Raw genomic sequence first — 24,560 nt, forward strand, 5'->3', positions numbered from 1 at the left:
TTTTACCACACCATGTCATCAAAGATCTGTAGGGAGGTGCATTTCTTAAGGGCACATCAGCTGAATACATTATGTAAATAAAACCTGAGTCTAGAGAAAATGATTGCTGCTTTTAAGAAATCAGGGCAGTGAGGAAAGAGATGTGGGATGTCAAAGGCTCTCAATCCAGTTCAAGAAAATGAAGAGGAAAGTTAAACCACAAAACTCCAAAGGAGGAAGGTCTGACTGCTCTGACCTGACTCACTCTCCTTTCTCTGTCTGACCCAGACACCCACATGTTTCCCATGTCTATTATCATCTCTCCCAGCCTCGTCCTCATTGTGGAACCTAATCCCTCACCATTGTGGTCACTGGAATGTGAAATCCTGTGCTTTACCAAATACTGCAGCTCTAGTTATTGTCAACACACTTTATTATGTGATGTGGTTGGTTGCTGCAAAGGGTACAGCAGCCAGTCCACGTACTAAGCATATGCTAATACAGTATGTTAGGGAATATGTTGTGATGGCCTTAAAACATTTCTACACGCAACACATTCATATAAAATGTACAGCACAAATATTTGAGGCCTGTATGCCTAGTGGAGGAAGTACAAGTAGCAAAATCACACTGTTAAAAAAAACTCCATTACTTTCAAGTTATTGTCATATGCATATTTACAGAGAAGCAGTCGTTGGCAATGAAAATCTTAATGAGAATCTAAGACATAAAATAGTGCAGAAGTTAACATATTGGGATAAAATACAACATTCAATATTAAGTAATATATATTTGTGGTAGACGCTGCAAGCACAAGTGAGCTGAAGTATATGTGACAAAATTAATAATAATGTTCTTGGGTCCTTTAACCTATAAAATGCATCATATTTTATAAACCCATCATATGTTTTGCATGTAAAATCCTAATTAGTGAAGTAACTTGTAGCTCTGTGGGCCCCATGCAAAGGTCTATGGTACTGGAGTGGGTTTGGATGAGGGCCCCAATTTTGAAGAAAAAAAAACGTGTCCCCCTATCTATAATTCCTAATGGCGGGCCTGTAGTAGGCCTAGCTATAGCTGCCAAATAAAGGTAGTGAAGTAAAAAATATAAAGTGGCATGAAATGGAAATACTCAATGAAAGTACAAGTACCTTGCAGTATTTTACTAACTGTACTTTATAACATTCCACATGACATTCCACAAGATAAGCACATGGTGATGGGAGAAGTTGACCTTCAGACTTTAAAATACTCGTTTCTGATTGGCTGCAGGTGACCGTTAAACTCGTCCAATCAACAGTATAATCACCTTCTAAATCAATGCGCAATGCTGCACGTTAAAAAGTAACCGTAGAATACTAATAGAAGGTTACTGTTTGACTCTAGTGTAAAACAGCCAAGCCATTAATTAGGTAAATTAACAAACAAACGTTGCTAACAGGAAAATCACCTATTATCACAGTGTATTTCTTTTGGTAAGTATGACAGGCTAACTATAAACACAAATATAGCTACACAAAGATGTCCAGATCTGAGAAAATGATGAAGGCTTATTATGTATTGCTTGTTAAAAGCGAGCAATAATAGGCTGTTGTAAGATTATTTCCAATATTGCACAGCGTTCATATATATATTTTTTGTGGCATGTTATCATAAATTAAGTCATAATGTCGGCAGCATAGCCTACGCCTAGTATAACGTTAGAACACTAGCCACAAAGGTTATGTATTGCACCACTTGCATACATTTTAGACTCCATGTACAATGTTAATGGAGCTACTTTAATTATTCATTTGTTAAAAGCATAACGCAGGACATACCAATATGTTGCATTGATTTCCTCTAGTAGAATGAAGCACTTTTACAGGTTAAAGCTGCACAATTTTTTTTCTTCCTAAGCGTTATTTTGCAACTTTGCAGATGGATGCATGCACTGCACTGCACGCCGCTGTAGCGAGTGAGTGTGTATTGGTTAGAAAAGAGGGCGCAGAGCAGCTGAGGCGGTGCTTGACAGGAGGGATCCGCTCCCTCCGCTCAGTCTCTGCTCTGCATTAGTTCACTGCTGCCACCCCGCCGACCTGCTGCCTCCATTTAAAGTTAACGGACACTTTATGAAAGCAGGGTTTTTTTTTTGTATGACTGTAAAACGGCAGCGCGACGATCGCATTTAAGGCTATCAACGAAGTGGCGACAGAAAGGTAAACGACTCTCGAAAACAAACAGCAAAACAGAGGTCCGGACTCGGCGTAGGCTATCGATTGAAGTTTGTGTGCAGCCCTGAACGGCTTTCAGCTGCAGATAAAATACGAGCGGGTCATTGTAGCCTGTTGTTTTGGGGGTTTTTTTTGTCAAGAATTTAATGTCATATCCAAGAGGGTGCATCTGGTAATTGAAGGGTTTCAGCTCTGTGCATGTCGTAAGAGAGATAGTCGTGTTTTAATAACAGAGTCATGCACTCAGGCGAACAACAAGCCAGCGGGCAGAGCTATTCCATCTTAATGCACGGTCCTCTGCCTTCTTTTTTAAACTCACATCTCGCCGTTTCAGTTCCTTTTGCAGTGTGTCATGACTGGAAATGCCAGCCAGCTTACATTACCCTTCTCTCAAGCTATTTAGAGAATTGAGCAATCATACCTGTCAGATTAGAGAGACTGGCGAGCATTATCTGTAGTGTCTGAGCAGTATCTGAAGTATTCGGGACAAATCCATGCTACAGCTTAATATATCACTAGTGCATTGAGAAAGCAGGTTTATAGTGTTATTGCCCCAGGCTTATCTGAGGGACACCCATCCGAGATGATGGTGGTGCAGGATGTGGTGCTATATATTCCAGCAGGGACAGTGAAACCTCAGAGGGTTTTCACTGTGTTTCTGTCACAACAACATCCTCCACAGTGTGAAGTAGGTTGGATGATGGTGGGCGATGGTGGACACTGTCACTGCTGTGTGGTCGTTTTTTTTTTTTTTTTACTCAAAGCTGCCCTTTTACTGTCACTTGACCGTGAATGTGACTTTCAGCCCTCATGCTAACTGATAAAACAAAACAAATCTGGAAAGTCTTGGTTTTTATTTGCCTTTGTGTTTGTGTACTTTGTGTTTTTTCCCCGTTTTTCCTGAACTCTCTCAGTTTTAAGGCCACTTTATTTCCAGATGACACTTTCCTGGTCAATCTGTGTGTGTGTGTGTGTGTGTGTGTGTGTGTGTCCACTACAAGCAGGTTATTTCAAAGCTGGGGAGTCTCAGTGGTACGTATCTGTTATCTAGCTGCAAGAGAGTTTTCAGGCACAGACAGCCAATACTGTACTCAGGTACTTTTGTCCCATTGTTAATGTTTACATCAGAGGCTAGAGGCTGTAAATCAGCTAGAATTTAGCACATTTTGTGATCTGTGGTTTAGTTTAATGTTAGTTGTTTGCTACGGCTTAGCTAGGGTGATCAGAGAAATGGCACGATAACCTTTTGTTTTCACTTCTCTAAATACATTGATTGTCTCTTCCATGTAGGCTACCCTTCACTTCCTTCATTATATCATTCCCTAGAGTCTGCCTGAATCCTGTATTAATGACTCTGAGTTTAACCCTTTGCGGTTTCATAAGTCAAGACTTTATTGTCAAGTCATAGAAGTGATTGGGATTTGCCTCAGTGCAGCTCAAGTCTCAAATGCTGTAACTTATAACATCACTATGTTCTCTAGGCTCATCCATTTATATTAAAAAAATAAAAAAAAATTCACGAGCAAAGATAACATGTCAGTCCTATCTGCAGACCCCAGATCTCGGAGTTGCTAGCATTATAGTGGAAAATACTACGTGATGTGACATTTAACGCGAACCAGACGAGACTCCCGATACGTGCAAACACTTACACCATTAAAGCAATGTGGCTGCTGTATGACAGCATGCACTCTCACAAGTCTGGGCAGGTTTGAGGTTTTCTTCCTCTGAACGCAGCGTGATGTTCCACAAGGCTGCCTCCACAAAAAATGATTATATAAGTCACATTCAAGTCTGAACTCAGAGTGATGGGCAGTCCTCACTTTGAAGCCGGGGAGTGAGCCTCGCCTACATTTACCAAGATCTGTGATTCATGCTGTGGTGAATTTCCCCTTGTGTGTTTTTGTCTAATTTACAATACCATGTTTATTGTGTTTGCACTAACTGGAGCTTGCTGTAGTGTGCATACCACTCAGTTCTTCAGATATCATCATACAGTGGTAGACAAAGGGAAGCCCTGTTTTGCTCTGCGTTAACCGAGCATGCTCATTACTTTTGACCCTCCTTTTTACATTATTCGATTGATAAATCTTACACCAGCTAGATCCATATTTCTACCCAGGACCGTGCGTGCAAGAAATATATAAGCTACAGAATATCTCAGCCTGGGTGCTTTCAACAACACATTTTCCATTACACAGTACAGCGATATGTACTACACTGTGCCAAAGTGAAGACAAAACAACCAGGGGAAGTCGTGGTTACTGCTCTAGGGCAGGGGTGTCCAACTCATTTTACTTCATGAGCCCAATACAGCCCAGTTTGTTCTCAAGTGGGCCGAACCAGTAAAACCATTGCATAATAACTGAGATAAATAACAACACAAGTCCCTTTCTTACAACACGTGTCCCTTTCTTTTAGTTTAAAGGGGTACAAGTACAGAATGGACAATCTATCTACAAAACATATGATGAACAGCCTGAGATATTTTGGGGGGGAAAAAAGTGCAATTTCAAGTTTAATTTTTCAACTGTATTCTGGTCAGGATGGAAAAGGAAATGAGTCTGATAGTGGCGCCAAATATTTTCCTAGAGCACTGAACGGAGCTTTGAAAACACCAAGCACATTGGCTTCCCATTTACATCTGTGAAGAAGCGTGTCCACTTGTCTTCTTTATGGCAAAGACATTTTTCACCGGCAGCTAGTGCATGAACAGTAGCCTACGCTTGACAGTGTGAAGCCTGTAAGTAAGCATGTGGGATCTACAATAGCAAATCCAGCATAGGGCCTGCTACTCTTTTTAGGACAGTCCACCCCCCAATGGACAAATAGGAATATTGAAAACTTGGAATTAATGACTTTCACAGTGTGCAAAGTCATCCAGTGGGGCGGATTGGACCCGTTGGCCGGTTCTGGCCCTAGGGCTGTATGTTTGACACCCCTGCTCTGGGGATAAACAAATGTGAATCATCAGAATCAGAATACTGTATTGATCCCCTCCGGGAAATGTTTAAGTTGCAGTTGCTCACAGTCAAATTTAACTCAAAATAAGAGTAAGAACAAACTAGTCAATAAGTGTATAAAGTGACATAGCTAAAGCGCAAGAAATAAAAAGTTCAGTAAAAGTAAAGAAAGATTAGGTTTATGAAGAAGTGGATTTATTTTTTTTTTATCTCGTATAGTTCCACTAAGTGAGTCAAATATTGCTGCTGGTTACTTCTGGCTCGGCCTGCAGTGACCCCTTGAGCAAACAGCCCATTTATAAGTAAGGGAGTTTTCCCGTGTTCATGCGATGAGTCACAGTAGCATCTGCATGTAGAATGCAATTTCGAGCGTGGCCTCTGGTTTTGAAGGCCAAACGTGGCTCATAGCGTGGGAGGAGGCAAAGCTGCAGGGGGAAGACTCATATACTGACAGGGCTCCCTCGTCCCTGAGCCTCTCAGCCTGGGCCTCCTCCTCCTCCTCCTCCTACAGTACCTGGTAAGTCACCCGTGGCAGTGCTCTGACGGAAAGCAGCTGATGGAGGGAAACACTTTCCATAGCAACCAAGCATGTCCTTCCTCCCCCCTTCTGTCGACCTAAAGCAATCTGTAAATCTGTACACACTTCAGTGATAGGACTGTTGTAGTTTCAAGAGAAACACAATGCCCAACATTAGACGTAGACTTCACTTCAGATTCAAAGAACCCACGCAGTCTTTTCCAACCACAGAATGACGGAGTACATGGCTCGCACCCTGCAAGTGTTGCAAAACAGCAGATTTCCTTGACACAAGGCGTGGGCGTTATGACAGCTTTCACAAATATTAGCCTGCATGGAAAGAGGTCATCCCCAAGTGTACCTTGAAATGGTTCTTGTTAAGAGAATGCTTTAGGGTTCGTGGCATGTGTAAAGGAAAATGTCAACTGAACTGTTTACTTTAAGTCTCCAATTATTTCACTGTTCATAAAGAAGTCGCGTTTGGTATTTTTTCAGTTGAGTGGTCAGAAGTAAAAGTGAATGTCAGGCTCTAAAACAGATTTTCAGAGGTTTATGGGGGAGTGGATGTTACTTTCAAGTCAACAAGCTGTTGCTATAGACTGCTTGAAGAACCACTTTAACATTTAAATTGTTCTTTACTGCTATTTCAGTCACAGTATGGCATAGATCCAGGAGGCTGTAACTCGTGTGGATTGCTGCTCAGAACGTGTGCTGCACCATTTATTCTGCACTGATTATACGGTGCGACATTTTGTTCAAACAGAATTCTACCTCAAGCTTGTCTGTCAATAGATCGAATCAAAGTAAATAACACTGAAGGATGGCTGGGTGACTCCTGTTAGCCCACATTTTAATCGTTCTCATATCTACACAACAGAGTCTCTCCCGCATAAATGTTTCTATTAAGCAACATAAACAGTTCCCTCGCACCATTTAACTGAAGCCCAGCAGTGTGACCTTATTGAGAGCTGGCCCCCAAAGCAGTTAGTCACACGGTCTGTATTAAGTCTTAACAAGCTTCAGACATTCCTCAAAATCACGTGCCATCTTTATACTTGTTCCAGTAAGCCCATTTAGATGGTGCCACTGTTTGTCAAAACTCCATCCTATTTTTGAGAGTGGAGGATACTGCCCCGGCATATATTACATTATTCTATATCTAAGTGCAGGGAATGGCTCATCCTGTGCTCCATGTTCTGACTGGTCCTGATTCCCACTCTGCATTGTGCATGCAAAGCATTATCTAATCAGGAAGTGAGGAATCTGATTACTCTGATAGGCTTGAGATCTTGCTGAACCAGACTATTATGATGATGATGCTCATGACATCACGCTCTTCTGGAAAGCAGAAAAACCGGAAAGGAGAAAAAACACCCAAGAGTTATCTCAAATAAAAGGTGTGTTTTAGGACTATTTTTAGTTTATTTGTATGACAGTGTTTGAAGACGGAGTCAGGAGTGTATTTTTAGGATAAAGATTTTTCAGACTGTAAATCAGGTGATCAGTAGCAGAAGGTTTTTCATGATTCCTTCATGTGTCACTCTGCCGTTGGTACAGACCTGGCCCACCTGATCGGCTGCATAAACAGAAGTGCTAGGCAACGCTGCTGACCTTTTGAGGGAATTAAGTGAGGACAGTGTGAACCTTTCAGAGTCCAAAGACCGCAAATGGATACATATTACATGTAAAGAGTGGGTGTTATTTCAGATGATTTCATTCTCTTTTTCTCAGTACGTTCTTTGTCCTTCCAGTACTCTGTTCTTCTGTTAAGTTCAGGCAGCCATCACTGATACGTGCGCTGGCTGCACTTTAATGTGTGATAACACATGCGGACAACAGTGTGAACAGCACATTTACAGCGCGGCCCTTTTCATCACGCTGGACTGGAAACCACCAAACAGTCTAAAATAAGCTTTCGTTTGTGTAATTGACGATAGAATAGTCTTAGATCTCACTCAGACATGATTTACAGTGATCTACAGTATGTGTGTATTGACCTCTTTAAAACTGTTACGCCAGGTTCAGTATATATCATATATTTATAATGTATTTATCCTATTATATTTGAAACTCTTTCCCCTCGTAATTCCTATAGTAACAATCACATTTTTAAACATGGAATTGCCAGAATTGCTACTGAATACATGCTTTTAGGCCAGCAGGCTGCTCTTTAAAGATAATAACAAATAGTTTGGTTTTACTTTCTTTAAGGACACATTATTTCTACCGACCATTTTCCAAAGCATGCTGTAAAGTTTCTCAAATTTGCCTTTCCAGCCTTCAGTGGCTTTTCATTTCCATACAGTATTGAAATCAATGAATGAAACCTTTATTTGAGTCTTTGGTGATTAGACTCCAGAACTGGATGGAAGATCTGGATGGATATTTATGTAAAGTGTGGCCTCTGATGATGGAGGAACCCTGGGTGCTGGGAGTCATGAGGACTGGAGGTGAACGGGGTGGATGAGGGACGCATCGATTTTGCCTGAAATGAAAATTGACAGCAGCACAGAGGAGAAAAGATTTAAAGTTTAGCTCACGGAGATCGTGGCGACATCTGGTTGGTTTAACTGAACGAGTGAACGCCCACATTCAGCTGATGACAATGCAGCTGATTAGGTTGGGAGAGAGAGAGAGAAATGTGAAGCATAGAAGTCTTCCTGAATGAACTTACGCTAAGCTTCATAAAAACATAATAAAAAAGCATCATTTGGGGAATCGATAAAAGACTTTAGGTGCAAGCTCAGCAGACGATTCAAACATTCTTGACTTGAGCACTCCAAGAGAGTATGGTAAAAAAAACTACATTTATTATTATTATTATTTGAATTTTTTTACAAGTACCTTTATTGTTTTAGAGAAGATGCAATATACAGTGCAACATTACAATGTCAATTATAATAAGACACATTTATTATTTTCAAAGGTCCATTATCGTTGCATGGTAAAGAAGGTGAAGTGCAGATACATTTATAAAGCCCCCGCTTCATTACCTCATAATGGTAATGTAAATTAGGCAAAGCTTAATGCTGTGATGTATTACGCAATTCAGAGAACTTTTAAGCATAGATTGCAAGATATTCTGCAGTTATGTAAAGTATTTAAGGGCTAAATCATGCAAAATTACTGTTGTGGTTCTTTTAAAGCGAGACTATGTAATGTAACTTTTGCTTAACAAGTGGTGATAACTTGATAATGGTAAAAAAAACATAGTGTAAAAGCTGGAGGTGTAACAAGCAGTCAGAAAAGTCAGAGTCAGACAGTCAATAAATTGACTCAGTGATGTCAGTTATACTGTATATATCTAAAGTGTGCTTACATTAGCCACCATGAGCTACTGGTCATACCAGACCAAGCCAAACAACAAACCTCTGAGATTATAAAATAGAGCAAGGGCGCATTTTATCGCAGATTAACTAAACATTTTGTTTGCAAAAGGCAGAGTGTTATTTTCTCTATAAGAATATTACATGGTCTTGCTTTAACACAAACATAACCTAATACCAAAATACCAAGACAAAGAATGCATCAGTGAATCAGGAGAGCATATGTGCTGTGTCTTGGTGCTTTTTAGGACAGACCTGCTTGGAAAGATCACATGTCCTGGCTATCATAATTGCTTTACATATTGAATATACAGTAAGCTGCATTAGGCATTCTATACTTTTTGTATCGATCTGTCCCTGTATTTCTTTGCGCAACCTTTTATGCATGCATCTACAACAGCAACAAGGATGTCAGCTTTTTCCCCTCCATTAGCTTGTTACTCCTCTTTCTTAAATGATTCATGGATATACATTTGTCTGTTGTTTTTCCTGTCATTAGGGAGTCTCCTTCCATTATGTTTCAACTGCATGTTTGCTTGTGATGAAAGCGTTCATAATGAACCCACCAAATGTTCATCCAGACTTAATGTTTCTGACTTCAGAACGACATGCAAGGCCAACTTTTATTGCGATTACAAGCTCCTTTTCTGTGTCAGATTCAAATTTCATGCTCGCTTTCAGTCTTGTATGACATTTAAGTCTCTTCCCTTTGTTCGGAGGGGACATCCCCTGATAAGCCAAGTTTGGTTTTTTTGACCTCTCTGCAAGATGTTATTGTTTATTTCCGCATTTCAACACTTCATTGCACTCTCTTTGGTGCTAAACTTTACCAAACACTCTCTATATCCAGTATTATATAAATCAAAAATGGGCCAGTGAGTATATGGAAAGAGATTTTGGGTGCAGAGAATCCCTAGAGTCGAAGTATCATGGGTACCTTAACTTTAGCCTGACATCATTTCTACCAGGCCCAGTTTTTCGTCGCTAGTTACATGTTACTGGTGGCGAGAGATTTAAAATAAATACAGTGTATATACATGAGAACTCAAAATTGTTCATGCTTGGCAGTGAAGCCGCATTTCACAGCATACGAGAAAATAGTTTTATCCACACATGCACGTCGAGGAAAGACTGTGGGTTTATGAACACGGACCACAGTGATATGGTGGTTAGGCATACAAACCTATTAGAATTATTCATTGTGTTCACCAAAAGGCATATTGTCTGGCAGTGACGTCCTTTGCTTCTTCTTCACTTAAAAATTGGCTGTTGATCGTGATTCTCCCTCTCTATTCTCATGGATTTTCACAGAGCGAGATGGGAGATGCTATCTTTTGCTTGCAGCCATGCTTTTATGTTTTTACAAAGAGGTAGGCTACTGTGCACCCACCTTCTCTTTTCTCTCCGTCTATGTCTCACTGTTTCTCTCGCTTGTGCACAGGCAGGCAGTTAGTGCAGAAGCAGGCACCATGTCCACCCCCACAAACCCAGAGGTGAAGGAGCTGAACCCTGTCGACTTTATCCAGCTACAGCAGTACATTGAATGTGAGTACAGACAGGCGGGCTGGCGGGCAGGCAGCTTTCTCAGCGCTTAACACCCCCCCTCCACTTCCACTTCCACCCACACATACACTCATTTACACTCGCTCATGGTTTCTCATATCTAGAAGAGGTTGCAGCCTGCCACATTCTTTTTAGCCCATATTTAGTTGTCTCCCCCCCACCACCCCCCCAGATAAATGTATATTCATTGTGTAATTATATGTGTACATGATATTACAGAAACGTGGATTCAAAATGGTGACATAACAGCTGGGCGATATGGAGAAAGAAAGAAAGAAAGAGGAAGATATTACGATAGTTTTGACCAAACACCTAAATATCAATTTTGCGGCGATATTTCACAATATATTTTACACAGTGAGAAACCTTTACAGAAAATGACATCACTTAACTGTAATGCAGCCTTTAAAACCAGGAAAAGACAACACTTGTGTCACATTGCGATATAACGATATACAAAATCTTAGAGGATATCTATATCGATATAATATCGATATATTGCCCAGCCCTAAATACAGCAGAGTAGCTAGAGGTGTGAATCTTCACTGATCTCCCGATTCGATTCGATTACGATTATCATGTCAGCGATTCAATTCGATTCGATATCTCGATGCATCACGATGCGTCAAATACATTTTTCTATTAAAACCACATAGGATATTTAATTCATAGCTTTTCATAGCTTCAAAAACAAAACATTCTGCAGTGCTCTAATACTAAATAAATTGGATACATAAAACTATACAGCACTGAGCACATGGCACTTGACACTGAAATAATCGATTATGGCCCGGTCGATTATCGATTAATTTGATTAATTTCGACACCTCTAAGAGTAGCATGTGAAAAATGTAAATTTGAGAGCTACCCCATGTACAGAAGTATATGTGCATCCCTGTGTGACCTGTGTGTCTTTGCTTTCAGACTGCAGCCTGAAGGTGAAAGACGTGCTCAGGGAATTTGATGCAGATGGCCGTCTGGCCCGGCACAGACATGGAGAGGTGAGGGGACGCCGTGTCCTGCTGTTCACCATCAGGTCCAAAACTCACTGGAAGTGATATCAGCTACATGACACATTACTAAACTGAGTTATAGTTGTCAGTGTAGCAGTGTAATGAGAAATGAGCATTTGATTTACTGTATATTGAGCGGTTAGTAATTGTCCTGCGCTGATTAATTAGGTACAAACCCATCGATCATGATGACTAAGCTGTCCGAGAGAAATATCTTCAGCGCGTTCAAGCGAGGTTCCAAATGTAAATTACCTCCTTATTTTTGCCCACGCAGCACGGCTGTGCTGTACAGCATGCTGGCTGCCCTCATGCAGTGTAAGCTGAAATGTGAGTGAATAAGATCTTTCCAATACGTTAGTGTCAGTGGGTGACACTGCCAACTAATTTGTGCAGGAAGCAAATGCAGTAATTTCGGATGGGTAATTTGGCTGCATACAGTTTAATTAGATAATTGGAAGGAAATGTTTTTTTTTAATGGGAGAAAACATAAATACTGCCATAAAGTACTAGTTAATGGCTTTAAAAACATACAGAACAATTACATTATTTGGAAATGCTGGTGTGTGTGTGTGTGTGTGTGTGTGTGTGTGTGTGTGTGTGTGTGTGTGTGTGTGTGTGTGTGTGTGTGTGTGTGTGTGTGTGTGTGTGTGTGTGTGTGTGTGTGTGTGGAATAATTATGCAGTTTCTGTGGTCTCACTGTTGTTCGCCTTTTTTTCTTCTTTTGTTATTGTGATCTGGCTGTGACATTATTTATTACTGGGTCAGCTCTGCAGGGTATCAACGAGGGAAATGGAATAATGTCAACAAGAATTGGGTTTGTGGTTCACCGTTATCGAGGGACTATTATTGCTTATTAGCCCCGCAGCATATTATCATGTGAGAAAGACAGCTACCAGGCCAGACAGATGGACTGAAATGCACGACTCTCAAGCTCAAACCAAGGGTTTTTTTCAGAGAAAGCGACACGTTTTCAAACGCGGAATGTCATCTTCCCTTATTTCAGAAGAGAGATGAATTTGAAAAATGCAGAAGTTAACACATATACACACACACTGACGGTTAAAACATTTCACAAAAGCACTGTAAACTTAATATGGCTCTCCCATTCATTCCCCCCCCCCCCAGTGCATCAATGAAGAAGGCTTTCGTCTGTTCCTGAAGACGTATTTAGAAGTGGAGGACTTCCCTGTGGATCTCTGCCAGCGACTCTTCCGCTCCTTCCAAAACTCTGAATCCACCCAGGCAGACAGTGCCAGTGAGATTATATTAACACAACTCACTGCCTCCACGCTACTTTGCTGCATGCCCTTATCACTTTACGCCATGGCCTGTTTGGCATGCACTCATTTATCACCACATGGCTGTGCGGTGCTGTTTGTGCAGATATTGTAACCAGAGTATTCACAACCAACCTTCTGTCTCCTCCGTCTCTCCTGTAGAGGAGGTCTTTCTGAAGGATGTTTCATGTTACTTCTCTCTGCTGGAGGATGGCCAGCCAAGGGACAAGCTGGAGTGTGAGTACTTTGTCTTAGTTCCTGCCCTGAGATCATTTGAGTGATGACTTGGTCCAACAGCACATCTACTTTCATTTCCCCTCTCTTTTTAGTTGCTTTCAAGCTGTACGACAGAGACGGCAACGGAGTCCTTGACAGCTCTGTAAGTTGTTGAGAAGAACTTTTAGGTGTGATTGTCAAGATCAAATACAAACATTCTGGCTTAGTTGTGGATCCGACAAAAAGGTGGAATTGCAATTTATTTGATTTTTTTTTGGGATCAATTTTTTTATTATTTTTTTAGCCCCATTAATCATACAGACATACAAAACAAATTCCACAATACGTGTCAGGTAATGTCAAGTGGTGCATATTGCCATTTATTTTAAAGTACTGTATCATACCAGTCACATTGCTAAAACATGTCTTTTGTTGTTTTTTTTTTAAACAGGAAGTGGATAGGATTATTGCTCAGATGATGCATGCTGCAGAATACCTCGGATGGGATGTGTCAGAGCTGAGGCCGGTGAGTCCCAGAGTGCTCTACTCGGAAATGTAAACGCCCTCAAACACATGAAATGCCTGTGCAGACTGCTCTGTCAGCCATGAGAATATAGTAAATGTTCATAAAGATAGACACATTTATTCGTACAAGATGCCTTTTACAGCATTGCATACGGTGTATGGCAGTACTTGCTACTCATTTGCTAGGGTTGGGTAAAAAGATAAGCTTCTCTCCACCTATAAAATCAACAAATTCCCACCCAGGACTAGTTTCAGAAAACATATGGTCTTCTTTAAGCAATAGAGGATTATGTGCTGATTGGATAATAACAATCTAATATCATTTCATCAGGTTCTGAAGGACATGATGACCGCAATTGATGCTGACAGCAGCGGCACGGTGTCTCTGGAGGAGTGGGTGGAGGGAGGCATGAACAACGTTCCCTTGCTGGTCTTGTTGGGTCTGAAGGTACTTTAAAAGCAGCATGTTTATTTTTCATTAAGTGTTGACCTTGAAACCATAACTCAGATATATTTCATTTTTACAGCAGGTGGTAAAACCCACGTTTTTTTTTTTTTACTGCTCTTGTGAAACCTTGGCTTTGCGTGCCTCTCCTCTGTCTTGCGCCTCCTCCCTGTCCATAAGGGCCTTTTTGCCGACTCAGTGTTACAGGGTGTGGTAATGTCATCTCCTCTCTCATGCAAGCTCTGCACCATCAGAGTGCTTTTCCATTTACTCTGCACATTCTGTGCCCACATTCAACAAAGGACTTGCATAAAATAGCAATCTTTAGGCAGTGGGCACTATATTTGACTAAAGAAATAAATCAATTTAATATCGGGTGTGTACGTAAAAATGGTTGTCTTAAATCAAGGGCAGATCAGTTTTGTGGTATGGGTTTTGTTTAATGTGTTGCCAAGAATGTAAAAGCCACTTACTGTTAGACTGCGTGTCTGCCTACTCACTGTGGCGGTCTAAAACCATGGACTGGACTCTGCCACCGGGTTTGGCCTCTACAACCATGCCAGGGACTTCCCCTCCGGCTATTTCTAGCCACCAATAGAGATTTGAAGCATGGGGTGCATGAATTGAGCCCCCTCACAGTTGCTGTGTGTTTTTTCGCAGCCTTCCTGCTATGCCTCATGCAGTAAGTGATAGGCTGATGCATTATGTCAGGGAAAAAGCATTTCAGTGTGTAATCCGGATAAAAGCCCTGCTCGCTTTGTAAACAGATTCAAAGCAACCTTATAATCTTGTGTTGAGAATTTGAGATTATAGTCAGTGTTGATTTGAATATCCATGGTGCTTGTTGCATGTCATGATATGTCAAGCCACTACATACTGCATATCAGCGAACTCATTAGAGCAAGGTTAGTCATGAGTGGGTGGGAAAAACAACTGTGAAATGCAGGCCTTGCCCCCAGTGTTTTTATGAAAGGGTTTGTGTAATTTGATCAAAAATGTAACAACGGAAACAAATATGAGCAGTATGTATGATGAATTTCTATATCCAAATGCAAATGAGCAAGCACAGTCACAAAGATCTTAAAGTGCTAATATTATGCTTTTTGGCTTTTTCCCTTTCCTTTATTGTTATATATCTTTTTTGTGCACGTTATAGGTTTACAAAGTGACAAAGTGACAAAGCCCAAAGTCCCCCCCCAAAGGGACTTACCATCTCCAACAGAAAACACTGTTCACCAACTGCTCCAAACAGCTCTACTGTAGTCCAGCCTTTACTTCAGAGACGAATGTGCGTCACTTTGTAACACACGTTATAATGCTCGCCTAGCTGCTAGCATGGCACACCCTCACAGTCTGCTTCTGACTGGCTAGTAGTCCTTACATAGCTACTGCGCATGTACGACAAAACAGAAGTGTGATGCCTCACTCTGTAGCTAAAACAGAGAGCTCAACACACAGGGTGAAAAGAGGAGCTGCAGCAATGTGCAGTACAACAAAAATATGGTGTATTTTTTTTTTTAATATTAAACCATGTAAACCTATTCTGATATAACCTCTAAATACAATTATGAACCTGAAAATGAGCATAATATGAGCACTTTAAACCACGATGTTCCTGTCTTTCTTGCATTGTCGTCTTCAATGATTGCTCCTTCAACAACCAGATGACCCAGAAGGACGGACAGCACCTTTGGAGGATGAAACATTTCAACAAGCCTGTTTACTGCAACGTGTGCCAGAGCATGCTGCTGGGTCTGAGGAAACAAGGACTGTGCTGCACTTGTGAGTACCTAAAGTCACCAGAAGAGGGCAACACTGCAGGGACATTTGTCACTAAAACTGGAATGTGAAAATTTGGGAATTGCAGGATCCGTTTTAGATTAATATTCAGCTTTAAATTTATATGAATGTAAACATCATATGACAGCTGATGTGTCCTGTTGTGCAGGCTGCAAATACACAGTCCACGGACGCTGTGCAAACAGGAACCCGGCCCCCTGCACCCGGACGTATGTGAAGTCAAAGAAAGAAACAGGGGTATGCCAGTGTCTCCATGAAAACATTTACAGTGGCACTTACAGTGTCTACATAGGACGCTATCCTGAGTCTGAGTGATCTTATGTGGGAATTTAAACATTCATCTCACATTTCAGGTTCCAGCACACGACTGGGTGAGTGGGAACTGTGACTCTAGGAGGTGTGAAAAATGCCAGAAGAAGATCAAGAGCTATCAAGGCTTAACGGGCAAACACTGTGTCTGGTGCCACACGATGGTGAGGACGCATCTCAGTCTGTGACTGATTTTTAGGAACAAATAGTGTGAAATGAAATGAAATCTTTATTTCCAACAATTCAATAAAAATGCTATGTTGTTAAAAAACAACCAAAAGAATTCAGCATGACAGACACTAGACCCGTTTGAAAAGGGATAAGAAGCAGCCTAGGCTTGTCAAGTCCTACGCCCATCTAAGTGCACACTCCAATTAGATATACTAAACAGACAATTTTAAATAATACAAAAATACTACTCCAATTTACGTCATAGTCTATCAAGCTATTAAGGAAAAAAAGAAGAAAAAAAACAACCACCATTAACATCAGTGAGATTTACATTCTCCTTCCTCACTTCTGTACTTTTTAATGATATCTGTTGTAAAAACATTTGAATTGAATTATATTTATTTGTTTGATCGTTTTGTCAAGTCCATTCTACAAAAACTGTGCATTTTGGCTCAAATGGTCTCATTGTACCCATGATGCTTTGGGTTCAAATTCAGTCTGGAGAGGCTAGTTTCAACGAGGGCTGCGCTCAAAACATCGATACAGCGATATATCGTGACGTACTCCTCGCGTACCGATGCAGATGCTACTATGGACATCGGTATCGAGTATCGACACAGCAGCAAATGCTGTGACGGCAATTTTGGGAAAGAAACCCCACCCATGGTGCAGTGTTCAATGAAGCCAACAGATGGCAGTCAAGGCCAATCCACATTACAAAAACAGCGCACGTGTCAATTCAAAACAAACATTCATTCAATGTAAAGGTTAAAAAAGGTAAGAATATTGTATTTGCATTTATTACTAACTCTGGGATTTAGTAACGGAATATTTTAGTTTAGCTTTAAAGGCAGGGTTGGTAACTATTTCCAATATAACCTTTTTTTATATATATCATGTTTGAAATGGTCTTTAAACCCCGACAGCAATAAATAACTTATGGGCTCTGAAAAAGGAGTGAAAAAGATCCATCATCTGTAGCTGCTCTGATCCTGTAAAAACGCCCACCAATCACTGCCTTGCGGTCCGCTTGGAAAGAACCAATGAAATGCCTCCTCGCCCACGCTGCGCTTACTCTACCCCTCCCGTGTACGAGTCTGAGCTCAATGTGCGTCGTCGCCGCATTTCTAACAGTAGTCATGTTTGTTCTAAACATTCGGTACGATAATATTAGCTGTTTGCTTACCGGTGAATGAGACATGAAGTCAAACGTCGGTCCTTTCTCCGCTCTGCTCTGAAGAATCTTGCTAGCTTTCCTACATTACCAACCCTGCCTTTAAATTCTCTGTCTCCAGTGTTTTAAGTTGTGCGATCGCTTTTATACAGAATAATAAAGAACAGCAGTTAGGGTAAAGTCTGTGTAGGACATGGCCATTATTCAAAATGAACGATATGTATCGTATCATGGCCTCTATATCGTGAAACGTATCGTATTGTGTGGTCATAGGCCATATCCAGCCCAAGTTCCCACCACTTATTTCTCCTAACTTTCTTGTCTCTTTTCACTGTAAGCAGCCAGTGAAACAGAAATGCAAAAAAAAAAAATATATTTATCTTTTTTTAAAAGATAAATTTGGATCCTGAGTTGTCATCACTATTGTGCTGGGAGTTTACGTAATGTGCCATTGTTTGTGTTTTACAGCGTCATGATGAATGTGCAGGCCAGGAGCCAACAGCGTGTACCTGTGGGCCCCTCAGAGACCATATCCTGCCTCCGTGGGCAATCTATCCTGTTATAAAGGTACAGCATTATCCTCGGGCACATGTACTGTACGGAGCAAACACCAACGCAGAACATAACATCAGCCCAGGGCTGTTTGTTGTAGTTTCTTTCTCACCTGTGTGGCATTTCGACAGGTACAGTGTGTAAAGATTTTTCTTTCTCTTTAAAGGGCAAGAACATCTATTACATTTCCTCTGGTTTTATTCAATCTTTGCTTTGTTTTGGTCCCTAAAGGAGAGACCAAACAATGTAAAGAATGGCTGCTCAGGCTCAACAGATGACAGCGAGCTCAATACTACTCCTGATGGACAAGTGCTTCAGGTATTATTCTCCCCCAGCAAAGCTCTTTATCAGTGCTAAATATTTACAACCAGGTTTTGTATGGTCAAATCCAACTATTACATTTGTTTTCTGTCATTCAACAGATCAGCCCCGTGCCAAACACCCATCCTCTTCTAGTGTTTGTCAACCCTAAAAGTGGTGGCAAGCAGGGAGAAAGGTGAGTTAAAAGAAATACATTCATGAAGAAATAGATGTCTAATACATGCACATTGTTTAGCCTGGTTTTATGTATTACAGAGTCCTGCATAAATTTCAGTATTTACTGAATCCACGGCAGGTAAACAACCTTTCGAACGGCGGCCCTGGACCAGGGTGAGTAAAACACATTATGGTCAGCATGAAATGAGAGGAAAAATAGGTGAATGGAAATAGATTTTATTTTTAAATACACAGAGCCAAATATTACATAACAGACCACATTGTCCTGAATACTCGATATTCTTTCAGACTGAGTTTCTTCAGATATCTGCAGGATTACAGGATCTTAGTGTGCGGGGGTGACGGCACAGTTGGCTGGATTCTAGACGCAATAGGTGAGATTGATGGATCACTATAAAAGGAAGCACTATTAGAAAAAAGAAGAAAAAAAAAGAAGATGCGTAAGCCTCCACACCATGAGCTTCTGTTGAGAATCATTCTGACGCACATTCTATTTCCTTCCCTTATTATTATTCCTGCTTTCAGATAAAGCCAATCTGGTGGTACGGCCCCCTGTCGCTGTGCTTCCTCTGGGCACAGGAAATGACCTAGCACGGTGTCTGCGATGGGGAGGAGGTCAGAAATAAATGAAAATAATGAAAGAGTTTGCTGCATATGTTACTATTTGTGTGTTTGTTTGAATGTGATTCATGAAATAAGAATGCTTTATTCTAGGGCTGCACGATATGAGGAAAATATGCCATATGCGGTAACCATCATTGAATTACTTGCGATAAATAAACAAATATTGAAGCGTACTCAGTTCTGCATTTCTGCTGCTTTCAGTATTCTGCTCAAATACAGCAAATTGCTTGTTGAATTGAAAACAAATGAAAGAGAATCATTTCTAACATTGTTTTATTGAACACATTAAACAGAGCATTGAATATAAAAAGGCACCACTAAAAAAAAGAATGATAGTTACATTTTAAAGTGCTGTTTTCAACCGATATTTTCTTTCAACTAACACAAAGAATCTCTAAGTGCTTTTTTGCAATGTGTTGCAGCCTTCCACAATGTGTTTTGTGCTGCAGTTGATAGCGCGATAACGATAAAAAAAAACGATATATATTGTGCAGCCCTACTTTATTCTATATTTGTCTGTATTAGTCATACGTGGTGTGTGTGTGTGTGTGTGTGTTGCCTTTCTGAAGGATACGATGGTGAGGATCTGAGTCGTATTCTTAAAGACATCGAGGGGAGCTCTCAGGTGATGATGGACCGCTGGAGTGTGCAGGTCATCACAGATGAGAGTCAGGAGAAGGGCGACCCCGTGCCCTATGAAATCATCAACAACTACTTCTCTATCGGAGTTGTGAGTTTCTCAGAAATACATCACACAAAAGAGTGTTATTTTTCAGTTTTGTGTTTGGATCATTTCAGTGGTGTGTTGTGTTGACAGGATGCCTCCATTGCCCACCGCTTTCACACAATGAGGGAGAAACATCCCCAGAAATTTAACAGCAGGTACGCATTCAACTCTTTGGGTAAACACATTCAGTTTTTAGGGCAACATCTTCAGGGACAGCAAACAGACAACAACATCCCACTCATAGTAAGAGCACACAACACAGTTTTAAAATCATACGTCTAACAGATGTGCTGTTCAACAACAGAGCAGACCCGAGGAACAATTTCCTTTTCTTTTGTTCTCATTTTTACTTTCATTTTTCCTGTTTGAAGTAACAGGTTTTTTAAAGCTGAAAAAAAAAAACTGAATGCAGGTGGCGACTGCAGATGTCTGAAGCAGCAAGCGTTGCAACTTGACTCCTCCTGCCTCTAAAGAGCTGCGTGTGATAAAAGGAAAAAATGTCTTTTGAAAATGTAATATCACTTAAACCTGAAAATGCACACTTTTTCTATGACTGCAGAATGAAGAACAAGCTGTGGTATTTTGAATTTGCCACTTCAGAAACCATCTCTGCGTCCTGCAAGAAACTGAATGAAAGTCTAACCATCGAGGTGAGATCGCAGCATCAGCTTTATCAGCTTTGCAAGTTTGTGTTTTGTCTTTGTAACCAACTGTTTTTGTGTTGGGTGAAAAAAAAAAAGATGTGTTCCCACAACCAGAGTACTGATGCCTTACTTTGTCTCTGTGGCCTGATGCTGTTTCTTCTTCAGTGCTCTGGTATTCCACTGGATCTCAGTGGCCTGTCTCTAGAAGGGGTTGCTGTCCTCAACATTCCCAGCATGCACGGTGGCTCCAATTTATGGGGTGAGACCAAAAAAGGGGACACTAAGGGACTGACAAATCAGGAGGAGCCCGAGGTGATCATCGACCCAGAAATCTTGAAAGTGTCCTCCCAAGGTATTTTCTCTTTGGTAAAGTTAGACCAGGGTGCCTACTGTGTGAGATCATCAGAAATCTGATTTAAAGGTGCTGTAGGTAGGATTGTGAAGATCCAGGACTTTGAAATTTGAACATCGACAACTTCTCAGTCCCTCCCCCACCTTTCCACTAAAGCCCAAAACGGTCTCCTAAGCCCCTCCCCCCACAAGGGAGAATGAATGCGTGTGCATGAACAGTGATTGACACGCAGTTAGACCCCTGGCCCTGATTGGTGCATCTGAACCGGGAGCAGTGGATTTTTGCAAATTGCACTACAGGCTGTAGGTGGTGCCAGAGGAGCCGGATTTTTTTTATTTTTATGACCTGCTTCATGTAGTTCTACTGGAACATAGGGTCAGTTTCAGACAAATATGACAGAAAGTTAGTTTTATAAATCTTACCTACTGCACCTTTAAATCTGCCCAAACATTTTTCATCTACAGTTGCCCCTTAAAAACATCAAACCTTTTAACTTCTTTCTGCTCATTGTTTTGGTTTTACAGCACACAAACCTCACTCTCATTATCCCTGTTTTTTTTAAGCAGAAAGTTCCCGATAAACCCACTGTATCTGTTACCTGCCCAGCACCAAAGCAGAGCTAAAAGGCGAGTGTTGTTTGAACTAACATTTGTCAGATGGACACAAACAGGACCTTAAATAAATGATCATGTCGCTTTGTGGCTGCTGGATGTGTAAATAAGCAACTGTTTGCTAAAAAGCTTCCCTAACAACGAGGCTTCGCTCAAGGGGATATGTCAGACGTTGTGTTTTCTGCTTTATTTGTTGTGCCCAAAGTGGTCAAAAAAATCAATTAATGTAGCTTTAAAAGGGCCATTAGCACCAATCATTAAATGAAGTAAATGAAACCCATGTGGCTCCCATGTGATGAAAGCATCGGTCTGACTTGATGTATTGTAATGCTGTTGTGGTATTTAAACCTGCATTAACTGATTTTTCTGGCCACTTGAGGGCAGCAGAAACAAGTTGTAAACACATCACTGACCTTTCAGGCTTATATGGCAAACAGTTAGTCCAGCTCACACAGAGCAAAATCATTCATTTGGGGTCATGTTTGTGTCCACCCGTGCAATATTCACTCTCCTTTTAGTTCTGATTTTGGTGTCTACAAACTACGGAGGCAAATACGTGTCTCTTTTAGCTGCTAAATGCTCCACTATGTTCATGAGCTAGTTGCTAACTGTGTCTGTCTGCTAGGGCTGCACCATATGAGGAAAATATGCCACATTGTTGAAATTAGCGATAACGATATTACTTGCCATAAATAAACAGATATTAAAGTGTACTCAGTTCGGCTGCTCTCAGTATTCTGCTCAAATACAACCAACTGCTTGTTGAATTTAAAACAAATGAAAGGAAATCATTTCAAACCTTCTTTTATTGAACACATTGAACATTGAATTGAATATAAAAAGGCAGCACTAAAAAAAAAAAAGGATGACAGTTACATTATGAAGTGCAGTTTTCTACCGATATTTTCTTTCAACTAACACAAGAAATCTCTGAGTGTCTTCGTCATATGTCGCAGCCTTTCACGATGTGTTTATCGCGCCAGTTGATATCGCGATGATAAAAAAATGATGTACATTGTGCAGCCCTATTGTCTACTGTTGACCCGAGCAGGTAGTGTACAGTCAGTTTATCAGAGCCTTTTTTTTTTCTGAAAACAGCTGCCTTTACGTGACCCATTGTTACAGTAATATGAAAATATTGATCATAAAAAAAGCTAAAATATTTGCACTTTAAATGTATTACAGCTGTAGTTTTAGTATTGGCATAAATGTATCCAATAATGTATGTATGTATGTAATGGATCCAGTTTATGCATGATTTTGTTACTTTAATTGATTCCCACACTGTGTCCTGATGCGGACTAAATATGATGACTGACATGTGGGTTTGTCTGTGCACTGGATGTTCAGTATGTCCATGTGTTCTTGTCAGATCTCAGTGACCGTCGATTAGAGGTGGTCGGCCTGGAAGGAGCCATGGAGATGGGACAGATATACACGGGTCTTAAGAGTGCTGTGAGGCTCGCGAAAACATCCCAGATCACCATCAGGTGAGAAACTGCCTCACACAGACATGTTCAAACTTATCAGGCTTTCGGGCTCCATGTCTCGACAATGGCTTGTAGGTAACTTTGATCACCGGCTGAGGATGATCCTCTGGTTCTTTACATACCAGTAATTACGTATGCCGGCTTTCCTGTTAATTACACATTAGGGTAATTGATTTTGCAACTTGATCCCTCTCTACTTTTCCCTCAGGACAAAGAAAGCTTTACCGATGCAGATAGACGGAGAGCCGTGGATGCAGCCTCCATGCACGGTAAATTAGACACAGACACAATTTCTTCTTAAATGGCATGAATGGAAGCACATGTCACCATTAGCAATACTATTTGTATGTTTTTGGATTGTATTATATTGTAATTTAATATGCATTTTGCTTTTTGTATTTCCTTTTCAGATTCACATCACACACAAGAACCAAGCCAGGATGTTGATGGCTCCTCAGGCCAAATCATCTGGCTTTTTCACCTACAAATGAAACTGCTCAGAAGCAGCCACATGCACTCGTTTGTTGTAATTAGAGGACCGACACTTTTTTTTAAATATAAAATCAGTTTGAATGTTTGTGTTGTAGAATAATAACTTATGATAACTGCATCTGTCTAACACATAACCGAAGCATGGCACTGTATGAATACAACTGTATGGTAGGATATGATTGCATCGTGGCAAAATGATATACACCAAACTCAACTCTCTCGCCCGCCTCTGTCTCAGTGCTTCACAGTTAGTGGAAATGCTGCTCTGTAGGAACTTAAAGTAATATTTCAAGTAAAGTGAATGTCCCGCTAAAAGAAGTATATTCAGTTTAATGTGCCTTTACAATCTGTTCTCTATGGTTATGGCTTTGGTAGAAGACTTACAGAGCTCTGTGTAGACGTGCACTTTGGACATAATCCATGTAGTATTACTTTTTTTCGTTGTGGCTGTAAAGATGCTGTAAAAGCCAGATGTATTGTATGTTCTTGTCAATTTGGAACCAACCACTTTTTTCATAAATTTTTAGAAGATACTTGAAAGTGTTTTGGGGAACAGTAAAAGAACAATCGTTGCCAAAAAGGCTGCATGTTGATCCGCTGCAGCAGTCAGCCTACTCTACTGTTCCTTACTCTACTGTGTGTGTGTGTGTGTGTGTGTGTGTGTGTGTGTGTGTGTGGGCAGAAAGCTGAGATGTATTCACTTCTAACTTATAAATTGTGTTGGATGTGAAATTATTGGTTCAGACTGGTTTAAATATATTATGTAAATAATTTAAATGCTTAATCATTCATATCATTTCAAAATATCTAGAAGATGTTTATGTAATATGCCTGAGATAATACACTGTGTAAAGATTTTAATAAATCATCTGGACTTCAGTGTTTGGTATACTTAATTTATTATGTGGTATAATATTTATTCTACCACAAGGGGGCGTCACCCACTTTTTAGTCTTTGCAGCATCATCTGCTCCACTAACTCAAAATAATAGTTTTCTCTGCCTCTTTAAGACTTATCTTATCTCCTCATTGTATAACTTAATATCTTTGTTGTCAAAGCAAGAATCTGTGCTGAGAAT

General features: G+C 40.6%; 1 protein-coding gene across 2 annotated transcripts; it reads left to right on the top strand.

Annotated features, from left to right (window-relative positions):
* Positions 1-1,970: 1,970 nt before the first annotated feature.
* On the top strand, positions 1,971-24,360 carry dgkaa (diacylglycerol kinase, alpha a). 2 transcript variants are annotated; one of them, XM_039800324.1, is made up of 24 exons: positions 1,977-2,177; positions 10,440-10,543; positions 11,486-11,562; positions 12,700-12,829; positions 13,014-13,088; positions 13,181-13,230; positions 13,519-13,593; positions 13,924-14,040; positions 15,702-15,819; positions 15,986-16,074; positions 16,191-16,310; positions 17,960-18,058; positions 18,275-18,361; positions 18,466-18,539; positions 18,620-18,694; positions 18,830-18,915; positions 19,067-19,156; positions 19,735-19,895; positions 19,983-20,047; positions 20,452-20,542; positions 20,702-20,888; positions 22,872-22,989; positions 23,198-23,258; positions 23,400-24,360. In XM_039800324.1, exons 2-24 carry the CDS (start codon positions 10,468-10,470, stop codon positions 23,478-23,480), a joined length of 2,202 nt encoding a protein of 733 aa, XP_039656258.1. In that variant the 5' UTR covers positions 1,977-2,177; positions 10,440-10,467; the 3' UTR covers positions 23,481-24,360. The 2 variants fall into 2 exon arrangements, with proteins under 2 accessions (XP_039656259.1, XP_039656258.1); XM_039800325.1 differs by lacking the exons at positions 22,872-22,989; positions 23,198-23,258; positions 23,400-24,360 and adding an exon at positions 21,455-22,314 and having other exon boundaries at positions 1,971-2,177.
* The last annotated feature ends 200 nt before the right edge of the window (positions 24,361-24,560 follow it).

This window comes from Perca fluviatilis, chromosome 5 (assembly GCF_010015445.1).
Source record: "Perca fluviatilis chromosome 5, GENO_Pfluv_1.0, whole genome shotgun sequence".
Classification (NCBI taxonomy): domain Eukaryota; kingdom Metazoa; phylum Chordata; class Actinopteri; order Perciformes; family Percidae; genus Perca; species Perca fluviatilis.

Coding starts and splice junctions, on each gene's coding strand:
- dgkaa (XM_039800324.1), top strand. CDS start 10,468: ATGTCCACCCCCACAAACCCAGAGGTGAAGGAGCTGAACCCTGTCGAC. Junction 13,594..13,923: donor ATGTGTCAGAGCTGAGGCCG/GTGAGTCCCAGA, acceptor TCATTTCATCAG/GTTCTGAAGGACATGATGAC. Junction 19,896..19,982: donor ACTACTTCTCTATCGGAGTT/GTGAGTTTCTCA, acceptor TTGTGTTGACAG/GATGCCTCCATTGCCCACCG.